Source organism: Megalobrama amblycephala, linkage group LG14, assembly GCF_018812025.1.
Source record: "Megalobrama amblycephala isolate DHTTF-2021 linkage group LG14, ASM1881202v1, whole genome shotgun sequence".
NCBI classification, from domain to species: domain Eukaryota; kingdom Metazoa; phylum Chordata; class Actinopteri; order Cypriniformes; family Xenocyprididae; genus Megalobrama; species Megalobrama amblycephala.
Genome location: NC_063057.1, coordinates 33,302,759 through 33,327,757, shown reverse-complemented (window position 1 = coordinate 33,327,757; position 24,999 = coordinate 33,302,759). Strand labels below are relative to the sequence as shown.

At 40.2% G+C, this 24,999-nt stretch overlaps 1 protein-coding gene and 1 pseudogene across 1 annotated transcript in view; both read left to right on the top strand.

Annotated features, from left to right (window-relative positions):
* Positions 1 to 24,999, top strand: part of LOC125244870 (centrosomal protein of 95 kDa-like) — a 77,736-nt gene that overhangs the window by 6,149 nt on the left and 46,588 nt on the right. Inside the window, exons 2-4 of the mRNA XM_048155230.1 lie at positions 4,631 to 4,745; positions 4,824 to 4,954; positions 15,955 to 16,081. Coding sequence (XP_048011187.1) covers positions 4,631 to 4,745; positions 4,824 to 4,954; positions 15,955 to 16,081 — 373 coding nt within the window. The remainder of the gene's footprint in view (positions 1 to 4,630; positions 4,746 to 4,823; positions 4,955 to 15,954; positions 16,082 to 24,999) is intronic.
* On the top strand, positions 11,239 to 11,355 carry LOC125246488 (annotated as a pseudogene).

The window sequence follows — 24,999 nt, the reverse complement described above, 5'->3', positions numbered from 1 at the left end:
TTCAGCAGATGTCAGACGGGAATTATCCACTTGCATGGGTTCACTTGCTGGTTCTGGAGAGCTGACAGGTTCGGACCGATGGAGGAGGGTGTTGGAAAGTGGCTGGCCCTGGTGCTCAAGGAGACACGACTGCATAGGAGAACCCACGCGGATGGCGAGTTGGATGAAGCGTTCAAGTCCAATGGAGTTCTCGTATGCAGTGAGATGCAACCGCACATTAGGCTCCAATCCTTGACGAAAGGTGGTGATGAGGGCTTGTTCATTCCATCCGCTGGTGGCGGCTAGCGTTCTGAACTGTAAGGCATAATCGTTAACGGTTTTATTTCCCTGTTTCAGATTGTGAAGTTTCTCACCAGTTGAAGAATCAGCCAAAGGTTTTCCGAAGACCTCACGGAAGTGAGAGATGAATGCAGAGTAAGACTTTACAACTGAGCCTTTTTGAGTCCAGAGTGAATCCGCCCATTGAAGGGCCTTACCTTGCAGTTAGGAGATTACGAACGCGATTTTAGCCGTGTCGGTGGGGTAGAGGTGTGGTTGCATCTCCAGGACCAACTCACATTGAAGGAGGAATCCGCTGCAATCCTCCGCCGATCCTGAGTAGGGTGCAGGTTTGGCCATGGGACTGGCGGTAAACACAGGAGAAGAAGTGGAGAAGGTGGATGCGGAAGCAGCAGCAGCGGAGGGTGACGGTGGTTGTGGGGTGAGTGCTCGGCGCAAAGTGTCCACGAGCTCCTGGAATGGATCGGTGAGGCTCATGCTGATGTATAGCTGGTAGGGTCCGGTCTTCTGTTACAACAGAGACACCGGAGGCAGAGATAAAAGCAGTAATGGTGGTTTATTGAGACAATCAGCAGAGCAACAGGTAAGTGAATGGTGAGTATGATGATCTTGGAGATGAATAAGAGGTAATACTGTCCTTTTGTTGTGTTGCAGGTGATGGTGGAAGGAGCTCTGGAGACGGATGACTGGAACACTCACACACACAGACAGGTAGGAACACGAGGAGCACTGGAGACGATGGAGACGATGGAGGCAGGTAAGTATAGAGTTTGGAGTCCTTGAGGTAAGCATACAACTGGCTGTAGTGCAAACGAGACCGGACAGTGAGTGTGTGTGAGTGTGGAGCTTAAGTGCTGGTGGTGATGACGGTGCTGATGATCTTCAGGTGGCGGTGATTAGTAAGCTGGTGATTGAGTGCGTGGGTAAGGAAGTGAGGTGGAACCTGACATGTCTGTGACACCGTGACATCACCCATAGATTTCTGAAGAGCATTTTTTGAAGCCCAAAAGCGGCCGTTGCCATCTTGGCAGCGTGTCATCGCATGTCACTCCCGGATAACTGAAAATGGGCAAATAGCAAGACATGGTTGGAACTGAGGTTATTGGTTGCTGAAACCAGGCCCGCCTACCATGATCATGTTAGCAGGCTAAGGAGATATCTATCTATCTTAGACACTATCTAAAATATTAATGAAGATAACAAGTTATATCATTTGAAATTTCTAAATGTTTACTCTCAATCTACGGTGTCTTTTTTATGATATAAATGCTCCAGCACCAGTAATATTGTAATCTGTGTCCTTGTGCAAATGACAACACGCAAAATCAAAACGGGACTTCATACTTTTATAATGAAATAGCGATTGTGAGGTGAATCCAATCGGTTGCATTTGGGTAAAATGTCAGTGAGCGTCCATTGAAAAACAAACAACAGCACTTTTTGTCTACAAAAGCATTAAATTAATGAAATATTTATATATTCTCCATTGTTTGCATCACATTTCTTCTGAATGATCTGCTCTCCATCATCGTTCTTCAACAAATTATGCAATCTAAGCAGCGTTTATGTTGTAAAACTGTATATGATCATATACATTGGACTTTCACAAACAAATGAGCCCACGTCCAAAGTATAATTTTTCAAAAAAGTGCAGCACTTTGTTACAATATCCAAGCAGTGCTGTCAGATTTTGTGGTGTCTTGAGAGGCATATTCTCCAGCCATTGTCACTGTTGTAAATATGACGAACAAAACTTTTAGCCAATGCCAAGACGATCCAAGATTCTGTTTATCTTCCGCATGTGTGCACGTGTACACAGACGCACATCTGTCCGGACCATAAACCGCACAGCAAGCCATATTATTTGATAATTGTATGAAATAATCCCCCAAAAAAGCACAAACACGAGAGATGCCAAATTCAGCGGCTGGAATTAGCTGAGATAACGTGACGGCTCACAGACAGCAGCGGCAATCCACCTGTCACTCAAGTGGCCATGCTCTTAATTATTGCTGAACTTTAAGGCTTAATATAATTTAAACAGATGAGTTATAAAAAAAATCACCCTCCTCAGAGTTGTCATGAAGGGCAAAATTAGCTGTATAGACCAAAACCACAATTTGTACCAGGCTGTAAACATGTTTTTTTTTTTTTTTTTTTTTTTTTTTTCTGCTGTAAAGTGCTATAAGTCACTTCCATATTGGCTTCAAGAGAAATTGGGGGAGGTTGCTGCTTGGTAATGTTATTGTCTTATTGTTTAGACATACAGTAATAGATAGTGTGTTAATAAATGCTTTATTAACACATATTTCTAATGTAATTCAGTAGTTGTCAGTTAACTATTTTTGTGAGCTTGTCTAAAGTGAGGTCTGTGCCTTGTAAAGCTTGTATGCCTCATACTAGTCACTGGTGTTGGCACTGGTAAAATTTTATTCAGCAATGTTTGCACTTATATAGAAATTTATTTTTAAATCAGATTGCAAAGGCTTATTTTCATTTTACTGCACAGTTGTGTTTTCTGGAGGTGTACAGGAATTTGTATTTTCTATGACAGTGCAGAGGTTTATTTTTTATATCAAGTGTACAGTAGTACAGTTTCATTTTTTTACATCTTGAAATAAATATATCTATGTTCTGTATCACTGTGTTGTGTTTGTTCCTTTTTCTGTTTAGAAGATAACTGGGCCTTTAAATCTCCTTTGTAAAAGCTTTGAGGTATAAATAGTCCTCACTTCAGATGAGCTCACAAAAATAGTGGTAACACTTTATAATAACTGCACGCTATGAAGCATTAGTTAAAGGGTTAGTTCACCCAAAAATGAAAATTCTGTCATTTATTACTTACCCTCATGCTATTCTACACCCGTAAGACCTTCGTTGATCTTTGGAACACAAATTAAGATATTTTAGTTGAAATCCGATGACTCAGTGAGGCCTCCATAGGGAGCAATGATCTGATGCTTTCTGAAGCAGTGTTTTGAAATCGGCCATCACTAAATAAGTCGTTATTTTCTTTTTTTGGCGCACCCAAAATATTCTCGTCGCTTCAGGGAGGCCTCACGGAGCCATCAGATTTAAACTAAAATATCTTAATTTGTGTTCCAAAGATCAACAAAGGTCTTACAGGTGTAGAACTGCATGAGGGTTAGTAATAAATGACAGAATTTTCATTTTTGGGTGAACTAACCCTTTAAGCATTAGTAAATAGTTAATTCATCACTTATAAAGCATTAATAGACATTAGTAAGCATTATTCTTGATTTATAAGCATATCTGTAATGTGTTTAATAATTGTATTTTCATACTTTATTAATAATCAATTTATCATTCCTAAATTAAGTATTACATTATTTACAAACCAGTTATTTAGGAGTTGTCAGTGGTTCATAAGATCATTTAGGAAGTGTAAATAAATGATTAATAAACTATTTAAACATTCATTTATACATCTTATTATTTAGACTTATAGTAATATTTACATAGTGTGTTAATAAATGCTTTATTAACACATATTCCTACTGCAATTCATGATTAATTTCGGTAATTATAAAACATTTAGAAGTGGTCAATTAACTATTTCTGTGAGGTCATGTAAAGTGAGGACTATTTTTGCTTTGTAAAGCTTTTATAAATGAGATTTAAAGGTTCAGTGATCTTCTGCACTGCTGTCGTCTAATGTTTTAAAGTTAGTACTGAGGTAGTTTTGACACTAGGAATATGTGTTAATAAAGCATTTATTAACACTGGGTAACTATTACTATGTCTAAATAATATGTATAAATGTACATATAAATAGTTTATTAATCATTTACTTATACTTTCTAAATGATCTTGTGAACCACTGACAACTCCTAAATAACTGGTTTGTAAGTAATGTAATACTTAATTTAGAAATGATAAATTGATCATTAATAAAGTATGAAAATACATTTATTAAACATTATAGATATGCTTAAATCAAGAACAAATCATTTATAGCTGCATTTATAAACTGCTTACTAATGTCTATTAATGTTGGGACAATGCTTTATAAATGATGAATTGACTATTTACTAATGCTTAACTAATGATTCATAGCGGGCAGTTATTATAAAGTGTTACCTCCCTATCCCCCATTAGGTGGCCTTAACTACTATGTACATACATCAAAAAATAAGTACAGGGTACTTGTTGTGTTCATATTAGTTAACTTCAATTTGGTCGATTGAACACAATTAAATTAAGTCGGGACAAAATTTATAGCAATTGTGTTGCTTTAGCTCATTTTAATCAAGTAATTTCTTTATTCTTTTTTTTTTTTTTTATAAAGTGTACTGTACTGTATTTGTGTTAAACTGGCTTTGTGGTGCAGATGTTGAAGCGTGCTCTGGGTGAGATCGGAGAGATGTGTGAGCCAGAAGAGGAAGATAAACAGTCTCATCATAGTGACAGCATCGTGGAGTGCAGAGGCACTCCTAAAAACATAGGTATGTCAGGTCCTTTCACACCACTGCCATCTTATGAAAGTACACCAGACAACTAAACATGCCTGTGTTTCTATCTAGGTTCATGCCATGCTAGGGCTCATACATTGTTGGACTCCCCTCCACCTGCAGAGCGCTCCTTCCAGCAAGATACTCTGATCCGAGACTCATACAATACTAAGCATAGCCAGTTACGGCACAAGAACACCCAGGTACATCCCACATCATAGCAAAATGGGTAACACTTTATAATAAATATTCAGTAATAAAGTACTCACAAATCATTAACAAACTATTTGTTTCTAGTTAATTCATAGTAAATATATTGTAGTCTCTACATTGTAAATATATTAATGGGCTATATACAAATAGTATACAAATATACAAAGAGTTCTTTATTCATTTTCACTGTAATTAACACAATTATTGTTTAATTAGCTCATAATAAAGAAATTGTTAATTGGTTATTAGGAGTAAATAGTTCTCACTTTAGAAATGAGGAAAAAAAGTTATTAATTAAGTGCTTTAAACCAATTAGACAATAATTTCATTTATATGCAGTGTTCCTTAAAATGTTTACAAATTCATTAAGCACACACACAAACATATATACATGTTGGCATATGTTGTTTACGGGAATTCTTCATAGGCATAATAATATTTATACCGTACATACTGCATATTCTACCCCTTACACTAACCCTGCACCTGAACCTCCTGAACCTACGCATCACAGAATATATATAATATATACACAGATATAGATGAACAATATCACACGAGTAGCCTTGCAATATGGCTGTATATCAGCACGCTGTGATTACCTACAGCCGAATCAGAGCCGTGTTGATCACTCAGCTACCAGTGCAATATTGCATTTATACAACAGTTCGATGGCACGAGTGTGTAAATAAATAACAACGGAGTGTCTTTAAAACTCTCTTTTGTGCAGAACTACTTCCTTCCGCCACGGATTCAAATCTCAAGTTGACAGTTTGACCAAGGCTCCGTTACTAATTATAAAACATCACTTTATAACTAGTAACGAAGGAATGTTGAGTCCCTCCATTGAAACTCATTGTATTTTGTACAGTATGAGAGAGAGAGAGACAAACCAATAACACCCCTATTAGATCACAGCCAAATTACTTATCTAGGCCCATCTTTGGGGCCTTCCTTAGTCTGTGATGGCGTATGTTGTACTCCTCTTGCTTTAAAGAGTAAAAAGGGTTCCTTTTACCGAGTACACTGCTTGTTGGATTGTGTTAGGTGGACTGTTATGTGGGTACTTCACAGTCTCATTTTGCTGTATGCTGAAGTAATTTTTCTTGCTTACAGCAAGATGGGTGTTCAGTGGCTTCCTTAGTCTGTGATGGCGTATGTTGTACTCCTCTTGCTTTAAAGAGTAAAAAGGGTTCCTTTTACCGAGTACACTGCTTGTTGGATTGTGTTAGGTGGACTGTTATGTGGGTACTTCACAGTCTCATTTTGCTGTATGCTGAAGTAATTTTTCTTGCTTACAGCAAGATGGGTGTTCAGTGGCTTTCGCAGGCCACCATTGAATGCCCTACTGTCATGACAAATTATATTCTAGCGTATTCTAGCATTTGCAGACTTTATTGGTGTTAATGCCCGCACTTAAGCTTTAGTTAGTTTCGGTTTTCAGCCATTCACGGGTTTAGGCTTTTGCAGTGCTGATTTGCAAGGCGGGCCTGGCGAGGGTAAGCATACTTAAACTCGTGTAATTCAGAAGTGAGCAGGACTAGCGAGCTGGCAGTGGTGACGGACGCAAGAGCGCGTAAGTGTTTTGCTTAATATCTGTTCTGGGTCAGTTGCTTCGTTTATTATTTGCTGCTAGGAAGGATTTCATTCGTATCTGTGTTTGTCCTATTTCCTACCTCGACTATAATTGTATTTTAATTGTACTTGTTTAGAATAACAGCCGCGTTTGCAGACTTTATTGGTGTTATTGCCTGCACTTAAGCTTTAGTTAGTTTCGGTTTTCAGCCATTCACGGGTTTAGGCTTTTGCAGTGCTGATTTGCAAGGCGGGCCTAGCTCGTTTCAATCACGTGTTAATAAGCAGTATATTAATTGTGTGTGCGCGCTGCCGCGGAAGCGTCAGCGGGAGCGTTCAGCCTCCTCGTGTGAAGACCGACTCAGGTAAAGACCTGCGACTCCACTGAGCAACGAAACCGGTAGGCACTTAAGTTTCTTCCCTCCTTTCACACTTTTCCTTCTTCCTCAGCATGTGCTTTCAACTCATTCCTGTTGTCTCTCAGCAACGGTCCACTAACCCACGTAAAAGGCAGCGCAATGCTTCTAACCTGTGGTCTATTTACTCCTCTTCTAACACTAATACTCCTCTCTCTGTCTCTATGGGTCTATGGAATTGTCAGTCAGCAGTTAACAAAGCTGACTTCATTCCAGCCTTTGCTACTAATTCTTCTCTTAATATCTTGGGCTTGACTGAGACCTGGATTCGTCCAGAGGACTCAGCAACCCCTGTTGCTCTCTCTAACAACTTCACTTTCTCTCATACCCCTCGCCAATCTGGGAGGGGAGGGGGCACAGGTCTTCTCATTTCTGACAATTGGAAATACTCGACTCATTCCTCTCTTTGCAACTACAATTCATTTGAGTTTCATGCTATTACAATCTCAATTCCTGTCAAAATTCATATCGTAGTAATTTATCGCCCCCCAGGCCAACTGGGTACCTTTGTAGAGGAACTGGACATGCTGCCGTCCTCATTCCCAGAGGATGGTAGCCCACTTGTAGTTTTTGGCGATTTCAACATTCATCTAGAGAAGCCTTATGCTTCAGACTTCCACTCTCTTCTAGCCTCATTCGATCTTAATCGGCTCATCACCACAAGTACACACAAATCTGGCAACCAACTTGATCTCATTTACACACGCAACTGCATCACCGACAACATTCTGGTAAAACCTCTGCACTTTTCTGATCATTTTTTCATTACTTTTAATCTTCAACTCCCCATTTGTTCACCACCAACCCCGCTACCAGTTACCTTCAGACGAAACCTGCGCTCTCTTTCTTCTTCTGATCTTTCCTCTACTGTATCATCCTCCCTTCCCTCACCCTCACAATTCTCATCTCTGGATGTGAATACAGCAACAGACACTTTATGTTCCACATTAACTTCTTCTCTAGATAGTATCTGTCCTCTGTCATCCAGGCACGTGCCACTCCCTCTAATCACTGGTTATCTGATGTTCTTCGTGAACATCGGACCAAACTCAGGGCTGCAGAGAGGAAGTGGCACAAATCAAAAGACCAATTTGACCTATGTAGCTATCAGTCTCTACTCTCATCCTTTTCTGCTGAAATTCATGCTGCTAAATCCTCCTATTTCCACAACAAAATCAACAGCGCTTCAAACACACGCACACTTTTCAAAACATTCAACTCTCTCCTCTGCCCCCCTCCACCACCACCCACCTCATCCCTTACTGCTGATAATTTTGCTACATTTTTCACTGACAAAACATCTACCATCAGCAGTCAGTTCTCCGCTCCACACACACAGGAACTCAGACCAACCACACACACAGCCACACACCTCCTCTCTTCATTCTCCCCCCTCACTGAGACAGAAGTATCCAAACTTCTCCTCTCCAGTCATCCTACTACCTGCCCTCCAGATCCCATCCCCACACACCTTCTACAAGCCATCGCTCCCACACTTTTACCAGCACTGACACACATCATCAACACATCTCTCCACACTGGCACTTTCCCTAACACATTCAAGCAGGCTCGGGTAACCCCACTGCTTAAGAAACCCACATTAAACACGTCTCTTGTAGACAGCTACAGACCTGTTTCTCTCCTACCATTCATAGGAAAAACACTTGAACGAGTTGTTTTCAACCAGGTGTCATCTTTCCTCTCACAGAGCAACCAATTGGATGTCAATCAATCTGGTTTCAAGAGTGGCCACTCGACTGAGACTGCACTGCTGTCGGTCACTGAATCCCTGCAGATTGCAAAGGCTGATTCCAAATCATCAGTTCTCATTCTGCTCAATCTATCTGCTGCCTTTGACACGGTGAATCATCAGATCCTCCTGTCCACCCTCTCATCACTGGGCATCACAGGTACTCCACTTCTCTGGTTTGAATCCTATCTCACAGGAAGGTCTTTCAGGGTTGCCTGGAGAGGGGAGGTATCCAAAGCTCATCAACTGACCACGGGTGTTCCTCAGGGTTCAGTTCTTGGACCCCTCCTCTTCTCCATTTACACTACATCACTTGGTCCCATCATTCAGGCACATGGTTTCTCCTACCATTGCTATGCTGATGACACACAACTCTTCCTTTCATTCCAACCAGATGATCCCACAGTAGCTGCACGAATCTCAAGCTGTCTGGCGGACATCTCGGCATGGATGAAAGAACATCATCTACAGCTCAACCTGGCTAAGACTGAGCTTCTCGTCTTCTCTGCCAATCCGACTCTAAATCACAATTTCAGCATCCAGCTAGGCACATCCTCAATTACCCCATCAAATTCGGCCAGAAATCTTGGAGTAATCCTTGATGATCAACTGACCTTCAAAGACCACATTGCAAAGACAGCTCGGTCATGCAGATTTGCACTATACAACATCAGGAAAATCAGGCCCTTTCTAACAGAACATGCAACACAACTTCTGGTCCAGGCTCTGGTCATTTCTAGGCTTGATTACTGCAATGCACTTCTGTCTGGACTGCCATCATGCACAATCAAGCCTCTACAAATGATTCAGAACGCAGCAGCACGTCTCGTCTTCAACGAGCCCAAAAGAGCCCACGTCACGCCTCTCTTCATCTCTCTTCACTGGCTACCACTTGCTGCTCGCATCAAATTCAAGGCGTTGACGCTTGCTTACAGATCTACCACAGGCTCAGCACCCTCCTACTTCCACTCACTCTTACGAGTTTACATTTCTACCAGAAACCTGTACTCATTAAAGGAGCGTAGGCTTGTGGTACCATCACAGAGAGGCACGAAATCACTTTCCAGAACATTCTCATTCACTGTCCCTTGCTGGTGGAATGATCTTCCTGCCTTCATCCGGAATGCGGAATCCCTGGCAATATTCAAAAGACAGCTGAAAACCCATCTCTTTCGTGAGCACTTAACCTCATCTTAAAAAAAAAAAAAAAAAAAACACTTCTTATTCCTATCCTTTCACTTCCTCTAATCCCTCTCTATTGTATCTTAGGATAATCTGAGCACTGCCTATAACTTCTATTATGAGCACTTCTTGTCTATTTGCCTCGTCATGGCGACTCGCTTGTTGTATTCCTCACTTGTAAGTCGCTTTGGATAAAAGCGTCTGCCAAATGAATAAATGTAAATGTAAATGTAAATGTATGTGAGTCTTACTTCACATAGAATTACTATCATGATGCAGGCCCTTTCTGGCCTCCATGGTTATGTGCCCACAGTATGGTTTACCTTTTAGGTCGAGCTTTGTACTTCCCTGCTAGGGTTGTCTGTGTAATAGTGCTTAGCTCCCTAAGCTGATCATTAGGTGAAGGCTTCCATGAGGCCTCCCATTGAGGATCAGCCCCAGGCTGGTTTGTGCTCCTTTCTATCAGGGTTCTCTAGCGCACAGCCTCCTCAGTGCAAATTATCAGCGCTGAGTAGATCCTAGGATGAGCGGATTATACTCCTTTCAATACGAGGGTTTATAGCACTCAGCTGAGTTCTGCTCTCCAGGATGCCCGTCTCTACACGTGGGTTTGAGTTGTTCCTGACCCCTTTTGCAGTCACTTTTACCCGCTCCCTTCTGTGAAGGATTAGTTTTTGAGATTCTGTGTTCAGACAGGGATTGGCCAAGACTAAGCTTGTCTTATGTAAGACCAGGTCGGCCTCCCTGTTGGCATTGGGGGTGACTTCGTTCCCCTCTAGTGACTGGTCGGGGTTCCCTTCGGTTCTCTGGCCTCATTCCCTAGAAGAGACCACTTTGTCTACGGGAAAGTTGGTCTCAGATGCTCTAGCGGCCTTATTAGGCTTTCTCTCTCTATAGAGGAAGGCCTTCTGTAGGCTCAGCTTGGGCTGTTGGCCATAGGGAATGCCGCCACTGACAGCCTGGTGTGACCCGAGGAGTGAGTTGCTAAGCGTTTCCTTTGAAACTGCTCGACGTTTGTCAGCCATATTTTTTGGCATGCACTCTCCTCAAGCATGGCGGCATGGGTATATCGTTCCCCAAAGCGTTCTTGCAAATGCAGAGCGAGTTCCCTTTCGAAAGGGAACGTCTCAGGTTACGTATGTAACCATAGTTCCCTGAGAACCAGGGAACGAGACTCTGCATTTCAAGACGATAGATGTCTTCTGTTTCTCCAGGTGCTCCTTTTATACATTATTTGAGCAGCCCAATAATACCATAATAAGTTTAGTAATTGTAACCCTCCCCTGTCATAAGGCAGGTACAGAAGAGAAAGTCGAAGTCAAGTTTTTATATTACTCCAAATAAAATTATAGCCAGCAGCCATATCACCCTGTAGCCCAAGACCGGTTGCCCACTGAAGCTAAGCAGGGCTGAGCCTGGTTAGTACCTGGATGGGAGACCTCCTGGGAAAACCAGGTAGCTGCTGGAAGAGGTGTTGGTAAGGCCAGCAGGGGGTGCTCACCCTGTGGTCTGTGTGGGTCCTAATGCCCCAGTATAGTGACGGGGACACTGTACTGTAACAAGCACCGTCCTTCGGATGAGACGTTAAACCGAGGTCCTGACTCTCTGTGGTCATTAAAAATCCCATGGCACTTCTCGTAAAGAGTAGGGGTGTAACCCCGGTGTCCTGGCCAAATTCCCTCCATAGGCCCTTACCAATCACGGCCTCCTAATAATCCCCATCCATTGAATTGGCTCTTTCACTCTCTCTCCTCTCCACCTACAGCTGGTGTGTGGTGAGTGCACTGGCGCCGTTGTACTGTGGCTGCCGTCGCATCATCCAAGTGGATGCTGCACACTGGTGGTGGATGAGGAGAGACCCCTGATATGATTGTAAAGCGCTTTGGGTGTACAGTAGTACATATGAAAGCGCTATATAAATGCCTCATTCATTCATTCATTCAAAATTAGGAAGTAGCTTACTCACTTTTTGGAAAAAAGCGGGAGGAGGAGCAAGTGGTAACAACTGAAAGATATATAAAAATCTCAGTAATATGTTCATCTTAATCACATTTATTCTTCCCATTATAGACAGGGGCAGCATCATCCATCTAGTTGTCTCCTCAGACACCTTCAACAATAACGGCTCAAAGTTAGCTGAACTGAGGGAACTTATTTTGGGTGTTATTTTAATTCCTAAATAATCAAAGTCAATAAGAGCATTAACAAATGGGTGTACTACTCTTGGATTTATTCTCTCTTGCTCATTTAGAAACATAATTGATGACTTATCCTTATTTACCTTAAAATCAGAAAAATAACCAAACAGATCAATAAGCTTTAGAAGGGAAGGTATAGATTTTTGAAGCTCTGATAAAAATACAATGGTATCATCAGCATATAAAGCAATATGATGTTCTAAAACATCTGAATGAATACCACGAATTATAGGGTGTGATCTAATTGCTATTGCTAGCAGTTCCATGGATAAAACAAAGAGTAGAGGCGAAAGTGGTGAGCCTTGTTGGGATCTGCGACTTAATTTAAATGGTTGCGAGACATGGTTGTTAGTTGATTCTACTGCAGAGGTACTCACTAATAGAATTCCCATCCATCTACGGAAATTGTCACTCAAACCAAACTGCGCAAGCACCTCCATCAAATACGGCCATTCAAGTCTGTTGAACGCCTTTTCAGCATTGAGCGACAAGATGGCCGTATCAGGGGTGTCATCCCCGCATGTACCAGATTGAGCACCCTCCTAACATTATGGAACCCTTGACGGTTCTTAACAAAGCCGTTCTGGTCTAAATGTACCAACAAAGGCAGGACCTTCTCAAGTCTTGTTCCCAAAGCTTTAGCAATAATTTTTGCATCCGTATTTAACTCCCTCGGGTCGGTGGTCACGCCGGCGATACCACCTCATTTTTTTTCTTACCAGTGTGAAAGACACTCAAAATACTCCGTCAATGTTGCACATACAATTAAGAGCTATACACCATTTTAATCTGTGGAATATCTTCTTTTATTTGTGTACACTCAGAGTAAAAACAAAATGTTGTGCTTTTTGCAAAATAAAGAAAACTAACATGATGCATGATCTCTCGTCTCCCTCTGAACGAAGTCCAATCTGATAGTTCTCAGAAAATGAACTGTAACTTAGTGAATACTAATGACACAAAAATGAGACTTATGTCTAAAAAAACATTGAAATGTCAGGTTTTAAATCATGTAAGTCAAATCGAAAACAAAAATTCTGTTTATGTAATCTGTATGAAAAAAGAGCCATGTCAGACGCCCGTGATTCAGCTCATTATCCACTAATGCGGCCACGCCCACGGAACGAGCGCTATTCAGACGTAAATTCTGAGGCAATACATGCGTACATCATCTCAGTCGTGTATTTATTGTCTTGAAAAGTATTTATCTGGATGTTATAGCGATATCTGGCCTCTGTTAGTTCCTGGAGAGTCACATGGTTGTTCTAACAGATGTCATTGGGATATTTGCACACTGAACTGTGATTTGATTTTCTTTCTTGCATCTCTTTGCATACTGTGTTATTTTTATATAACCATTTATTGCCATGGTTAAAATACAGCCTATGTGGTGTTGTGCTGTGTGTTGATTCTCATATGCAGGTGAGTGCTAAGTGTTATGATGACAATAGCTGTCTTTGAATTTTGATCCTTCTTGATCTCAGTGTCGATTATTCTCTATTAATCACCTGTTTAGAAACTGGTTTAAGCCCTACCTTTTAGATCTTAAGCAGTTTGTTACTATGGGTGGATGCATGTCTAAGGTTGGTTTGGTGTAATCTGTCACTCCTCAGGAAAAACTTTCATTTTTATGCAGATGACATCCAGATTTACATATATTCAAAACCTGATGATGATGTGGCTGTGATAATATGTACTTTTCTTCTTAAGGTATTTCTGAGAAAAAATGGATGTCTCCATTTTGTTTGTCTTAACAGTGACAAGCCTGAGGTTATGCTCATTGGCTCACCCCACCAGCTACATAAAGCTGGGTATTTAACCTTAAATGTGGATGGCTCTATTCTGGATTTTCAAGCAAAACTAAACTGTTCTGCCATTGAAACTGTATCACCTTTAGGTGATAGCACTTTCTCTTCATTTGCTCCAAAACTATGGAACTCTCTGCCCTCTTTGATTAGACATGCGGAATCTCTTGGTGTTGTGGGATTACAAATTTGTACTATGTTATATCTAGGTTTCAATGTAATAGTATATGAACTGAAAACTTTATGTACATTTGTTTTACATTTTGAGGTTAAAGATAATGACATTCTAGAGGAGATCAAGGCAGGCAGCCCAGGTGTCTGTGACATTAACCTTTTGTCTTCCTGACCATTTGGCATGACAAGCTCAAGATACAGCGGTGCCTTTGTCTCTATGATAATGTAAGGTATGGGCGATACTGTCAGACTTATTGGATTAGCACCTATGCATTTGAATGACGCATTTATGCTGATTAGATCATGGCTGGGAAATGGAGGGAATGGGCTGATTCCTGTACTGCATTTGCATGCTTTGTTTATATTGTCTCCACCCTCCCCCTTGAATGTAATATGAACTACCAAGTACACTGCCTTAGTTAGACGTGGATGACTGCAGCGACACACACAGCGCGTTTCTCAATAAAGAGTAACTTCTGCTTGAAAGATATCCCAACGTCTCCTGGTCTCTGCTTCGACGAGGGAAAAAGTTTCCAACAGTGTTTTAAAATCTTCAATTAAAACTCACTTTTTTTAGGGTAGCTTTTATTTGATTACTTTGTAATTGTTTTTATTCTATACTGTTTTCTTCTTGTTGTTTTAATAGCATGCTTTTTCATTTTAATTGTGTATCAGAATGCATATCTCTTTCATGAATGCATTTTTCTTATATGAATGTATTTCTCTTTTATTCTTGTAAAGCGATTTGAGATGCAACTTTTAAAGGTGCCATCGAATTGAAAATTGAATTTAACTCGGCATAGTTGAATAACAAGAGTTCAGTACATGGATATAACATACAGTGAGTCTCAAACTCCATTGTTTCCTCCTCCTTATATAAATCTAATTTGTTTAAAAGACATCCGAAGAACAGGCGAATCTCAACATAACACCGACTATTACGTAACTGTCGGGGTGTACGCCCCCAATATTTGCATATGCCAGCCCATGATCAAGGCATTACACAAGGGCAGCCAGTATTAACGTCTGGATCTGTGCACAGCTGAATCATCAGACTAGGTAAGCAAGCAAGGACAACAGCGAAAAAATGGCAGATGGAGCGATAATAACTGACATGATCCATGATAACATGATATTTTAGTGATATTTGTAAAATGTCTTTCTAAATGTTTTGTTAGCATGCTGGTAATGTACTGTTAAATGTGGTTAAAGTTACCATCGTTTCTTACTGTATTCACGGAGACAAGAGCTGTCACTATTTTCATTTTTAAACACTTGCAGTCTGTATAATGCATAAACACAACTTCATTCTTTATAAATCTCTCCAACAGTGTAGCATTAGCCATTAGCCACGGAGCACTATCAAACTCATTCAGAATCAAATGTAAACATCCAAATAAATACTATGCTTATGCGATTAGACATGCTGCATGATGAACACTTTGTAAAGATCCATTCTGAGGGTTATATTAGCTGTGTGAACTTTCTTTATGCAGTGATAGAGTCGAGAGCTCGGGAGGGGGCGGAGAGCGCGAGCAATTAAAGGGGCCGCAGCCTAAATCGGAGCATTTTTAATTATGCCTCAAAATAGGCAGTTAAAAAAATTAATTAAAAAAAAAATCTATGGGGTATTTTGAGCTGCAACTTCACAGACACATTCAGGGGACACCTTAGACTTATATTACATCTTGTAAAAAAACGTTCGATGACACCTTTAAAGGTGCTGTAGAAAATAGTTTATTATTATTTGTGTTAAATCTTCTCTCTTGTTTACACAAAACATTAAACCAAAAACCTTAAGATCACCTTTATATGTACAAATCTAGTTATTACTGTTTTTTTGTTTGTTTGTTTGTTTTTTGTGTGTGTGGTGTGTTTGTGTGTGTGTAGGAGCTTGAATACTACCAGGCAGTGTGTAGAGAAGCTCCTTCTGTTCCCAGATCCTGTATCAAGTCATCTTGCTCTCGATCTTCCCAAACCAGACTCCAGCAGACAGCCAGAAGAGAGACACATTCCTGTAAGACAGCAACCACTGAGCGAGCACACACGCGCACACACACACACACACACACACACACACACACACACACACACACACACACACACAGCTCTTAATGCATTGTGTTGCCTTCTTGAACATTAGTTAATGTTTTCATCTTTTGAAATAGCTTTGAATGAGTTCCTCAGTTGTCCTCAATGTGAAAAGTTGGAACTCAAAATCATACAGTCACTCTTGGAAAGGGTTCAAAGATGCAAAAATGCAGAAGAAGGTAGAAAACCAATAATGTGCAGAACCTAGGGGTGTAACGGTGCACTTATTCGTACCGAGAATTTTCGGTATGTGTCTTTTGGTTCGGTACACGTGTACCGACGAATACAGAGTTGTAGCCCATGAACCACTTTTAACCACCAATAATCGCAGTAAGCTCTGTGTTTGTTACATTTGATAAGTCTCATCCCTCAAATTCTTTTAAAACCAATAAATAAAAACCAAAATAAATAAATAAAACCAATAAAACAGCTTGTAAACAATGTCATGTACCATTTACCTCATAAAAGCCATTCAGTGTCCACATCTTGTTAGTTCGCTAGAGAAATGAACTACATGCACTATATTAGCCTATATATTCATTCTATTTTATTTAACCTGTCTTAATTATTTAATGTATATATTTAATGTATGTTTAAATAAATCTGTCATGAAAACAAGTTATGACGGCCACTGTGTAAATGAATATATTTTAACGAATTGGAGTAGAAACATAATTTTATAATTAGATTTAGAAGTTAATGCAAAAACTGCCTTATATTAAATTGACATGTTTGCAAACAATTTTTATGTGAGTATTGATTATATCATTATAAACCATTATAATCCATAATTTTTGTGTACCGTTACACCCATAGAAGGACCTGTTATCACAACTATCACAAAACACAAAAAAAGTTGTTTATCATCCAGGTAACTTCACACAGTATTAAGATTTAAGGGTATGTAAACTTTTGAAATGGCTTATTTTGTGTAAATTATTTCAGTTATTATTTTGTGTTATACATAACAGCTTATTCAGAACAGTAAATAAAAAAATAATTAAATTATTAAAATAATAGTAATTTTTATGATCCCTTATTTTGTTAAAATTATTAATATTAGAGCTGTGTACAAAATCGCCTCCTATTGACTCATTCACTAGTCCCTAAATGACTCCTCTAATATAGTTCACTTGAAGGAGTGAATTTGAACACTGAATGCACTGGAAGGGCTGCCGCTTTTGTGTAGTTTGTGCTTGCTGTTTAATAATCATTTGAAACTTAGCAAACTGGCAGCTCCAGTAGTAAAAAAAATATTTATCTTGAACTCTTTCTTGGAAATTAGCATGTATAAACCTTAATTAAACAATTTAATAATCAATTCATCAAGGAATATCAAGGACTTTATACCTGTACCTTTATACCACCTGACCCGCTGCAGATTCACTTTGGCATTGATAACGTTGGCATAGAAATGCATAATTCTGAGTCTGAGGATGCGATCTCCGAGTAGAATGTCAGGCAACGCGACAGTGTCTTGTTCCCTTTCTCAGGGAACTATGGTTACATACGTAACCTGAGACGTTCCCTTTCGAGGGAACTCGCGCTGTGTCCGATAGGATCGCTTTGGGAATGATATACCAAAACGCCATAATCACAAATACCTGTCTGTGTGAAACTGTGGCACACGTAAGACAGCAAAACTGATGATCCTGGAGCCGTGTCCAGGTCAAGGTCATAGTACATCTTTGTGAGAGGCGAGGACCAACCGGCCGCATCGCAGATCTCTTTGAGGGAAACCCCCGCAATTAAGGCCTTGGAGACCGCCATACTCCTAGTCGAGTGAGCTCTGACAACTAATGGACACTGCTGGCCAGAGACCTCGTAAGCGAGTGAAATAGCCTCGACTATCCACTTGCTTACAATGTGTTTGGATGCAGGACAACCCCTGTTATGTGGTCTAAAGCACACAAATAACTGGTCTGCTTTCCTCCACGGGGCAGCTCTGTGGACATATGTGTCCAGTGCGAGCACTGGACACAGCAGATTCAGTTTCTCCTGGTCTGGGGTAACAAATGGAGGAGGACAAAAGGCTTGCAACACTATAGGCCTCGGAACATTAGTCAAAACCTTCGGAATATACTCAGGTTTGGGGTAAAGGAAGGCTTTGACCATCCCTGGTGCAAACTCAAGACAAGTTGGGGACACTGAAAGGGCCTGATGGTCTCCTACTCTCTTAAAGGGGTTAGATGGTGAGAAGAAAGACAGTCTTAAGTGTCAGGAACTTATCTTAGACTGACTCAAGTGGCTCAAATGGAGCTGTAGATAGGCCTTCTAACACAATAGCAAAATCCCAAGCAGGGATCCTCATGTGCATCGCAGGCCTCAGCCTCTGGGTGCCACGGAGGAAACGAATAACTAATGGTTTTTTCCCAACAGTAGTACCATCCACATGGGCATGGTAAGCAGATATAGTTGAAACATAAACCTTAAGTGTAGATGGGGTTAATCCAGATGAGAAGAACACTGTAGTAACTCAAGGCTCGATTGCTCCTGTCTGCCTCGCTGCTCAGTGTTTTGTATCTCCGTATAGCTTTGTTTTCTCTTACTTTTATTGAATCTCGTACTTTTTGTTGCTTATATTATCATTACTTTATATATATATACTATTGCCCACCACACTAATCTGACGTCGCCAGCTTGTAATCTTTGAATCTAAATCGCTGTTACAACGCGTTTGCATCTCGCTAGCTTTTTTAACTTGTCATCAGTCTCGCGCGCTCCTCTTCCAACGCGTTCATCAAACAGCTGTGGCAACTCGGATCAGTCTACAAACACGGTGAGTTATGTCATCCTTTCCCAGTGTTATATCGTGTTCCATCTGTCACATGTTTAGCATAGCCCTCTCTGTCAGCGATGAGGGATTTACATGTCATAAATGTAGGGAAATAGTCAGGCTGACAGAGAGAATCTCAGAATTAGAGACACGCATCCAAACTTTAATCGAGGATAGTAAGAATGCAGGGGCTTCAGATACTGTTTTGGATATGACTAGTTTAGTGAACTCTGTACATTGTTCAGTTCCGGCTGTAGAGCCCACGCAGCAGGGCACTTGGGTAACGGTGAGGCGGCCTAGTCGCGGAAAACACCACTCTTCCGTTCTATTAAGAACATCAAACAGGTTCTCCCCACTCAGTGACGCACCCACTGAGAATCCTGTTGAAAGTGCCCTAGTTATTGGCGATTCTATTACACGGAACGTGAAAATAGAGACACCAGCCACCATAGTCACATGTTTGCCGGGAGCCAGAGCACCTGACATCAAAGCAAATTTAAAAGTGCTGGCTAATGCTAATCGTAAATACTCTAAAATTATTATTCACGTTGGCACAAATGATGTTCGACTTCGCCAGTCGGAGATCACTAAAATTAACATTAAAGAGGTGTGTGAACTTGCAAGTACAATGTCAGGAGAAGTAATTTACTCTGGTCCCCTTCCTGTTCGTCGGAGTGATGAGATAGTTAGCAGATTATCATCACTCAATGGCTGGCTGTCTAAGTGGTGTCCGCAGAATAATATAGGTTTCATAGACAATTGGAAAAGTTTTTGGGGCAGACCTGACCTGTTGAAAAGAGATGGTATTCATCCCTCCCGGGATGGTGCTGCTCTTCTCTCTAGTAATATGGCACATAGTCTTAGAGCTGAAACATGACAAACTACGGCCCAGGTCAGGAAGCAGACAGACTGGCTAAACCGACCGTCTGCTAGCTGCCTCACATTACAGAAGTCAGATAAATCCCAACACATAGAAACTCTTACACCTAGATATTATCACATAGAGACTGTGTCTGTACCCCGAATTAATAAAAACAAAAAACTTCCAAACCCATTTAATGGAAAAAATTTAATTGATGTTCAACAAATAAAAAATCGAGATAATAATGATAAACAAATGATAAAGCTTGGATTGTTAAATATTAGATCACTTTCTTCAAAAGCACTTATTGTAAATGATATTATCACAGACAATAATCTAGATGTGCTGTGTTTGACAGAAACCAGGCTAAAACCGGATGATTACATTACTTTAAATGAGTCCAGCCCTCAAGGTTATGATTATCGACACAATCCTCGACAGAAAGGCAAAGGGGGAGGTGTTGCTGTAATTTATAGTAATATTTACAGTATTAGTCAAAAGTCTTCCAAATATAATTCCTTCGAAGTGATGGTGCTTTACGTAACATTATGTAAGTTGACATTTGTGTTGGCTACTGTATACAGGCCACCAGGACACCATACAGACTTTATTAAAGAATTTGCTGATTTTCTATCAGAGTTAGTACTAGCTGCAGATAAAGTCCTTGTTGTTAATATCCATGTAGATAATAAAAAAGACTCATTGGTGTAGTGATTTTTACTTTGTCCATCAAAGGACACAAAGTAAAATAGGGATTGGTACTCAAGTCACCGCTGACGTTGTGATTTTTGGACACACGTCTCTTAAGAGTTGGTCATGAGTACATCAGATTACCACTTTCCCCTTTTTCCCTAGTTCAGGGCACCAGTCAAGGGTTGTTACCTTGGCAGTATGAGAACACTCCCAACAGGGGCTTTCATTCATTTAGAATTAACGTAAAGTGGTCAGCTGATTTATCTGAAAGATTGGTGATATTGCTAACTTGTAGAACCTTTTCTGTATTATCAGCACAAGGAAGACACAAGTGTAATAAAATAAATTTTAATAACAAAAAGATAAACAAGAATAACTAACACAACTACTAAATGAATACCATGAATGATAAAGGAATAAAGTGCATAAGATACATAGAATACAAGTGATTAAGTTGAGTGTGGCTATGGAAGAGTTACGTTATCTTAGGGAAAGATAAACTGTTTCTCTGAAAATAATAAGGTGGAGAACCTTATTATGCAACAAACAAATAAACTAGAGATTATTTGTTATTGACTAACATCAGCTATATTGAATCTAATAGGAATTAGGAAACTATATACTGATAGTATACAACAATGCCAAGGTCTCTGGAAAGAGGTTTGGTTAAGTGATATTTACATTCCACTTGGTTGAGTCCGATGACAGTGACGTCTTCCACTGGTTGTGCTGGGTGACAATGCAGTGGGGAGAGGAGCCAGAATCTGTTTCAACAGTCTTGAACACGAAGCTCTGTGGGATGCTGATCTCCTGGAGCACCAAAGGGTCCTAAAATCTGGAACACGCAGATGAGGCCCTGGTGTAGGTGCAGAAGGTCCTTAACAATCTGGAACATGCAGACGAAGGTACCTTGAAGTGAAGGTTTGCTCTCCTGAGCTTAACCTTGTTGCAGATGTCGTCACTGTCTCGCTGGACAGAAACTCTGAACGTAGTGTTTGTTAATGTCTCTTTCCTCACAAGCTGGAGGCTCAGAATGTGGTCGTCTCTGTTGCTGCCTCACAAGCTGTAGACTAAGATCATGGGATCAGTTGTTGTCTCTCTGGATGGACCAGAGGCTCAGAACAGTATATCTGTTAATGTCTCACTCCTTACAGAGTTAAGACCCAGAACCGTGTATCTGTTGTGTCTCAGCTTCGCAAGCCGGGACTCAGAACAATATCTGTTATGTCTCACCCGATGGGAGACTCAGAACAAGGAGTGTCTGTTGAAAGGGTACCTTTATCCCTTTCCGATGAGGAGGAGATTGCATTTGGCGCTTCTCCATTCGAGTGCTGTGATTGGCTGCTGGCATCAGAGGGGACATACAGAGTGTGGCCCACCCTTCTTTCTCCTGTGGAACTCATTTGCATAAAGCACAAAGTTGGAAGTCTTTACAGTGTCTTTAAAGTTTACCAATGCATTTCTCATTTTCCAAACCACCACCAGAATACCTTTGGCAATATTCTAAACAAATAGAGACTAAACATGATGAAAAAAGATTGAACTGTCATTCAATTGTACATTAACAGCTGAATTTGTATCAGATGTTGCACTACAAATGGCTGTCACTGAGAATACTTATTTCTGTGAATAAGTGTGAAATGGATGTGTAGTTTGCATCAGTTCTAAGGTTTTCAAACATAGTTTTTAATGGATTCGGATGGATCTTTGTGATCTTTCTTTGTTTCACCCATTTCTGCCAAGGTCCCAAGGAATTTTTATGGCAGTCTCTGGCCAACTTTAGGAAGTAGTGTTTAGATGGGTGAAGGGTAATAACTGCCTGTGGACCAATGAGAAGTCTTGTCCTTCCCAGGCTTGGTACAAGAGGTCTTCTTCTTACCCTATAAGAGAGGTCTGGATGTTGTCCTTACATCTTTATCTGATGGCGTTGGACAATTTGTTTGTGTTAGTCCACCGAGATCCAATCAAAATGTAGCAAACCTTTGTCCACTGTTACAGAGAGAGAGGGGCCCGGCCGTAAACTGGGCCCTGTAATTCACTACATCGGGGTTGGCATTTACGGACATTCTAAACTCTATTGGTGTTAGAAAACACGTGTCAGGACCCACTCATTGTCGTAATCATACTTTAGATCTAATATTGTCACATGGAATCGATATTGACGCCGTTGAAATTCTGCAGCAGAGTGACGACATCTCAGATCATTATCTAGTCTCGTGTATACTACATTTAGTTAAAGAGGCTAAACTGCCTCCCTGCCATAAATATGGTAGAACCATCACTTCTACCACTAAAGATCGCTTTATAAATAACCTTCCTGATCAGTTTCATCGCCTTAGCATACCAGACAGCTTAGAAAACCTCGATGTTGCAACAGAAACTATTGCCTCTGTCTTTTCCAGCACATTAGATTCAGTCGCTCCTTTGCGTTTAAAAAAGATTAAGGAATTTAATCCAATGCCATGGTACAGTGAGCAGACTCGGGCCCTAAAAACTGCACCCAGAAAAATGGAGCGTAGCTGGAAGAAAACAAAACTAGAAGTATTTCGCATTTCGTGGAGAGAGAAAATGATTGAGTACAGAAAGGCCTTAAAAACTGCTTGATCTGCCTATTTTTCAAAACTCTTAGAAGAAAATAAACACAACCCTAGGTATTTATTTGATACAGTGGCTAAATTAACAAGAAATAAAGCTTCAACTTCTGATGTTTCCAAAGAGCACAGCAGTAACGACTTTATGAACTTCTTTACTTGCAAGATTGATAATATTAGAGAGAAAATTATAACCATGCAACCGTCTACTACAGTACCGTGTCAGACATTGCATTGTAGTGTCCCTGAGGAAAAATTCATTTCATTTACTGCTTTAGGAGAGGAAGAATTGTCTAAACTTGTTAAATCATCAAAATCAACAACAGACCCTATACCAACTAAGCTATTGAAAGAGATGCTTCCAGAAGTCATAGATCCCCTTCTTAATATTGTTAATTCATCTTTGTCATTAGGATACGTACCAAAAACTTTTAAGCTGGCTATTATTAAACCTCTTATTAAAAAACCACAACTAGATCCTAAAGAATTAGTCAATTACAGGCCGATCTCAAATCTTACTTTTCTGTCAAAAATACTAGAAAAGGCAGTTTCATTACAACTATGTTCCTTTTTAGAAAGAAATAATATCTGTGAGGATTTCCAGTCAGGATTTAGACCGTACCATAGTACTGAGACTGCTCTCATTAGAGTTACTAATGATTTGCTCTTATCATCAGATCGTGGTTGTATCTCTCTATTAGTGTTACTGGATCTTAGTGCTGCATTTGACACTATCGATCACAATATTCTCTTAAATAGACTTGAAAATTATGTTGGCATTAGTGGAATTGCATTGGCATGGTTCAAATCATACTTATCTGACCGTTATCAGTTTTTAGTAGTAAACGATGAGATGTCATATCAGTCACAAGTTAAATATGGAGTACCGCAAGGCTCAGTACTAGGACCATTGCTTTTCACTCTGTACATGCTACCCTTGGGAGATATCATTAGGAAGCATGGTGTTAGTTTTCATTGTTACGCTGATGATACTCAGCTCTATGTTTCCTCACGCCCTGACGAAACTTACCAATTCACAAAATTAACAGAATGTATAGCTGATATAAAAAACTGGATGACCAGTAATTTCCTACTACTAAATTCAGAAAAAACAGAGATTCTAATTTTTGGACCAAAAACTTCTTCACGTAATAACCTAGAATATTGTCTAACACTTGGTGGCTGCTCTGTTAAGTCTTCGTCGTCAGCTAGGAACCTGGGTGTGCTCTTTGATACCAATCTTTCATTTGAAGGCCATGTTACTAGCATCTGTAAAACCGCTTTCTTCCATCTTAAAAATATATCTAAACTACGACATATGCTCTCAATGAAGAATGCAGAACAGTTAGTTCATGCGTTCATGACCTCAAGGTTAGATTACTGTAACGCTCTACTGGGTGGTTGTTCCTCCCGCTTGATAAATAAACTACAGCTCGATGCAGCAACAAAATGCAGCAGCTAGAGTTCTTACTAGAACTAGGAAGTATGACCATATTAGCCCAGTTCTGTCGTCACTGCATTGGCTTCCTGTTAAACATCGTATAGATTTTAAAATCTTGTTAATTACTTACAAAGCACTAAATGGTTTAGCCCCCCAGTACCTAAGCGAGCTCTTAATGCATTATAGTCCTTCACGTTTATTGTGATCTCAGAATTCAGGCCAGCTGATAATACCTAGAATATCGAAATCAACCGCAGGTGGTAGATCCTTCTCTTATTTGGCACCTAAACTGTGGAACAACCTTCCTAGCATTGTTCGGGATGCAGACACACTCTGTCAGTTTAAATCTAGACTAAAAACACATCTCTTTAACCTGGCATACACATAACACATTATATATTTATATTTTCAAATCCGTTAAAGGATTATTAGGCTGCATAAATTAGTTCAGCCGGAACCGGGAACACTTCCTATAACACCA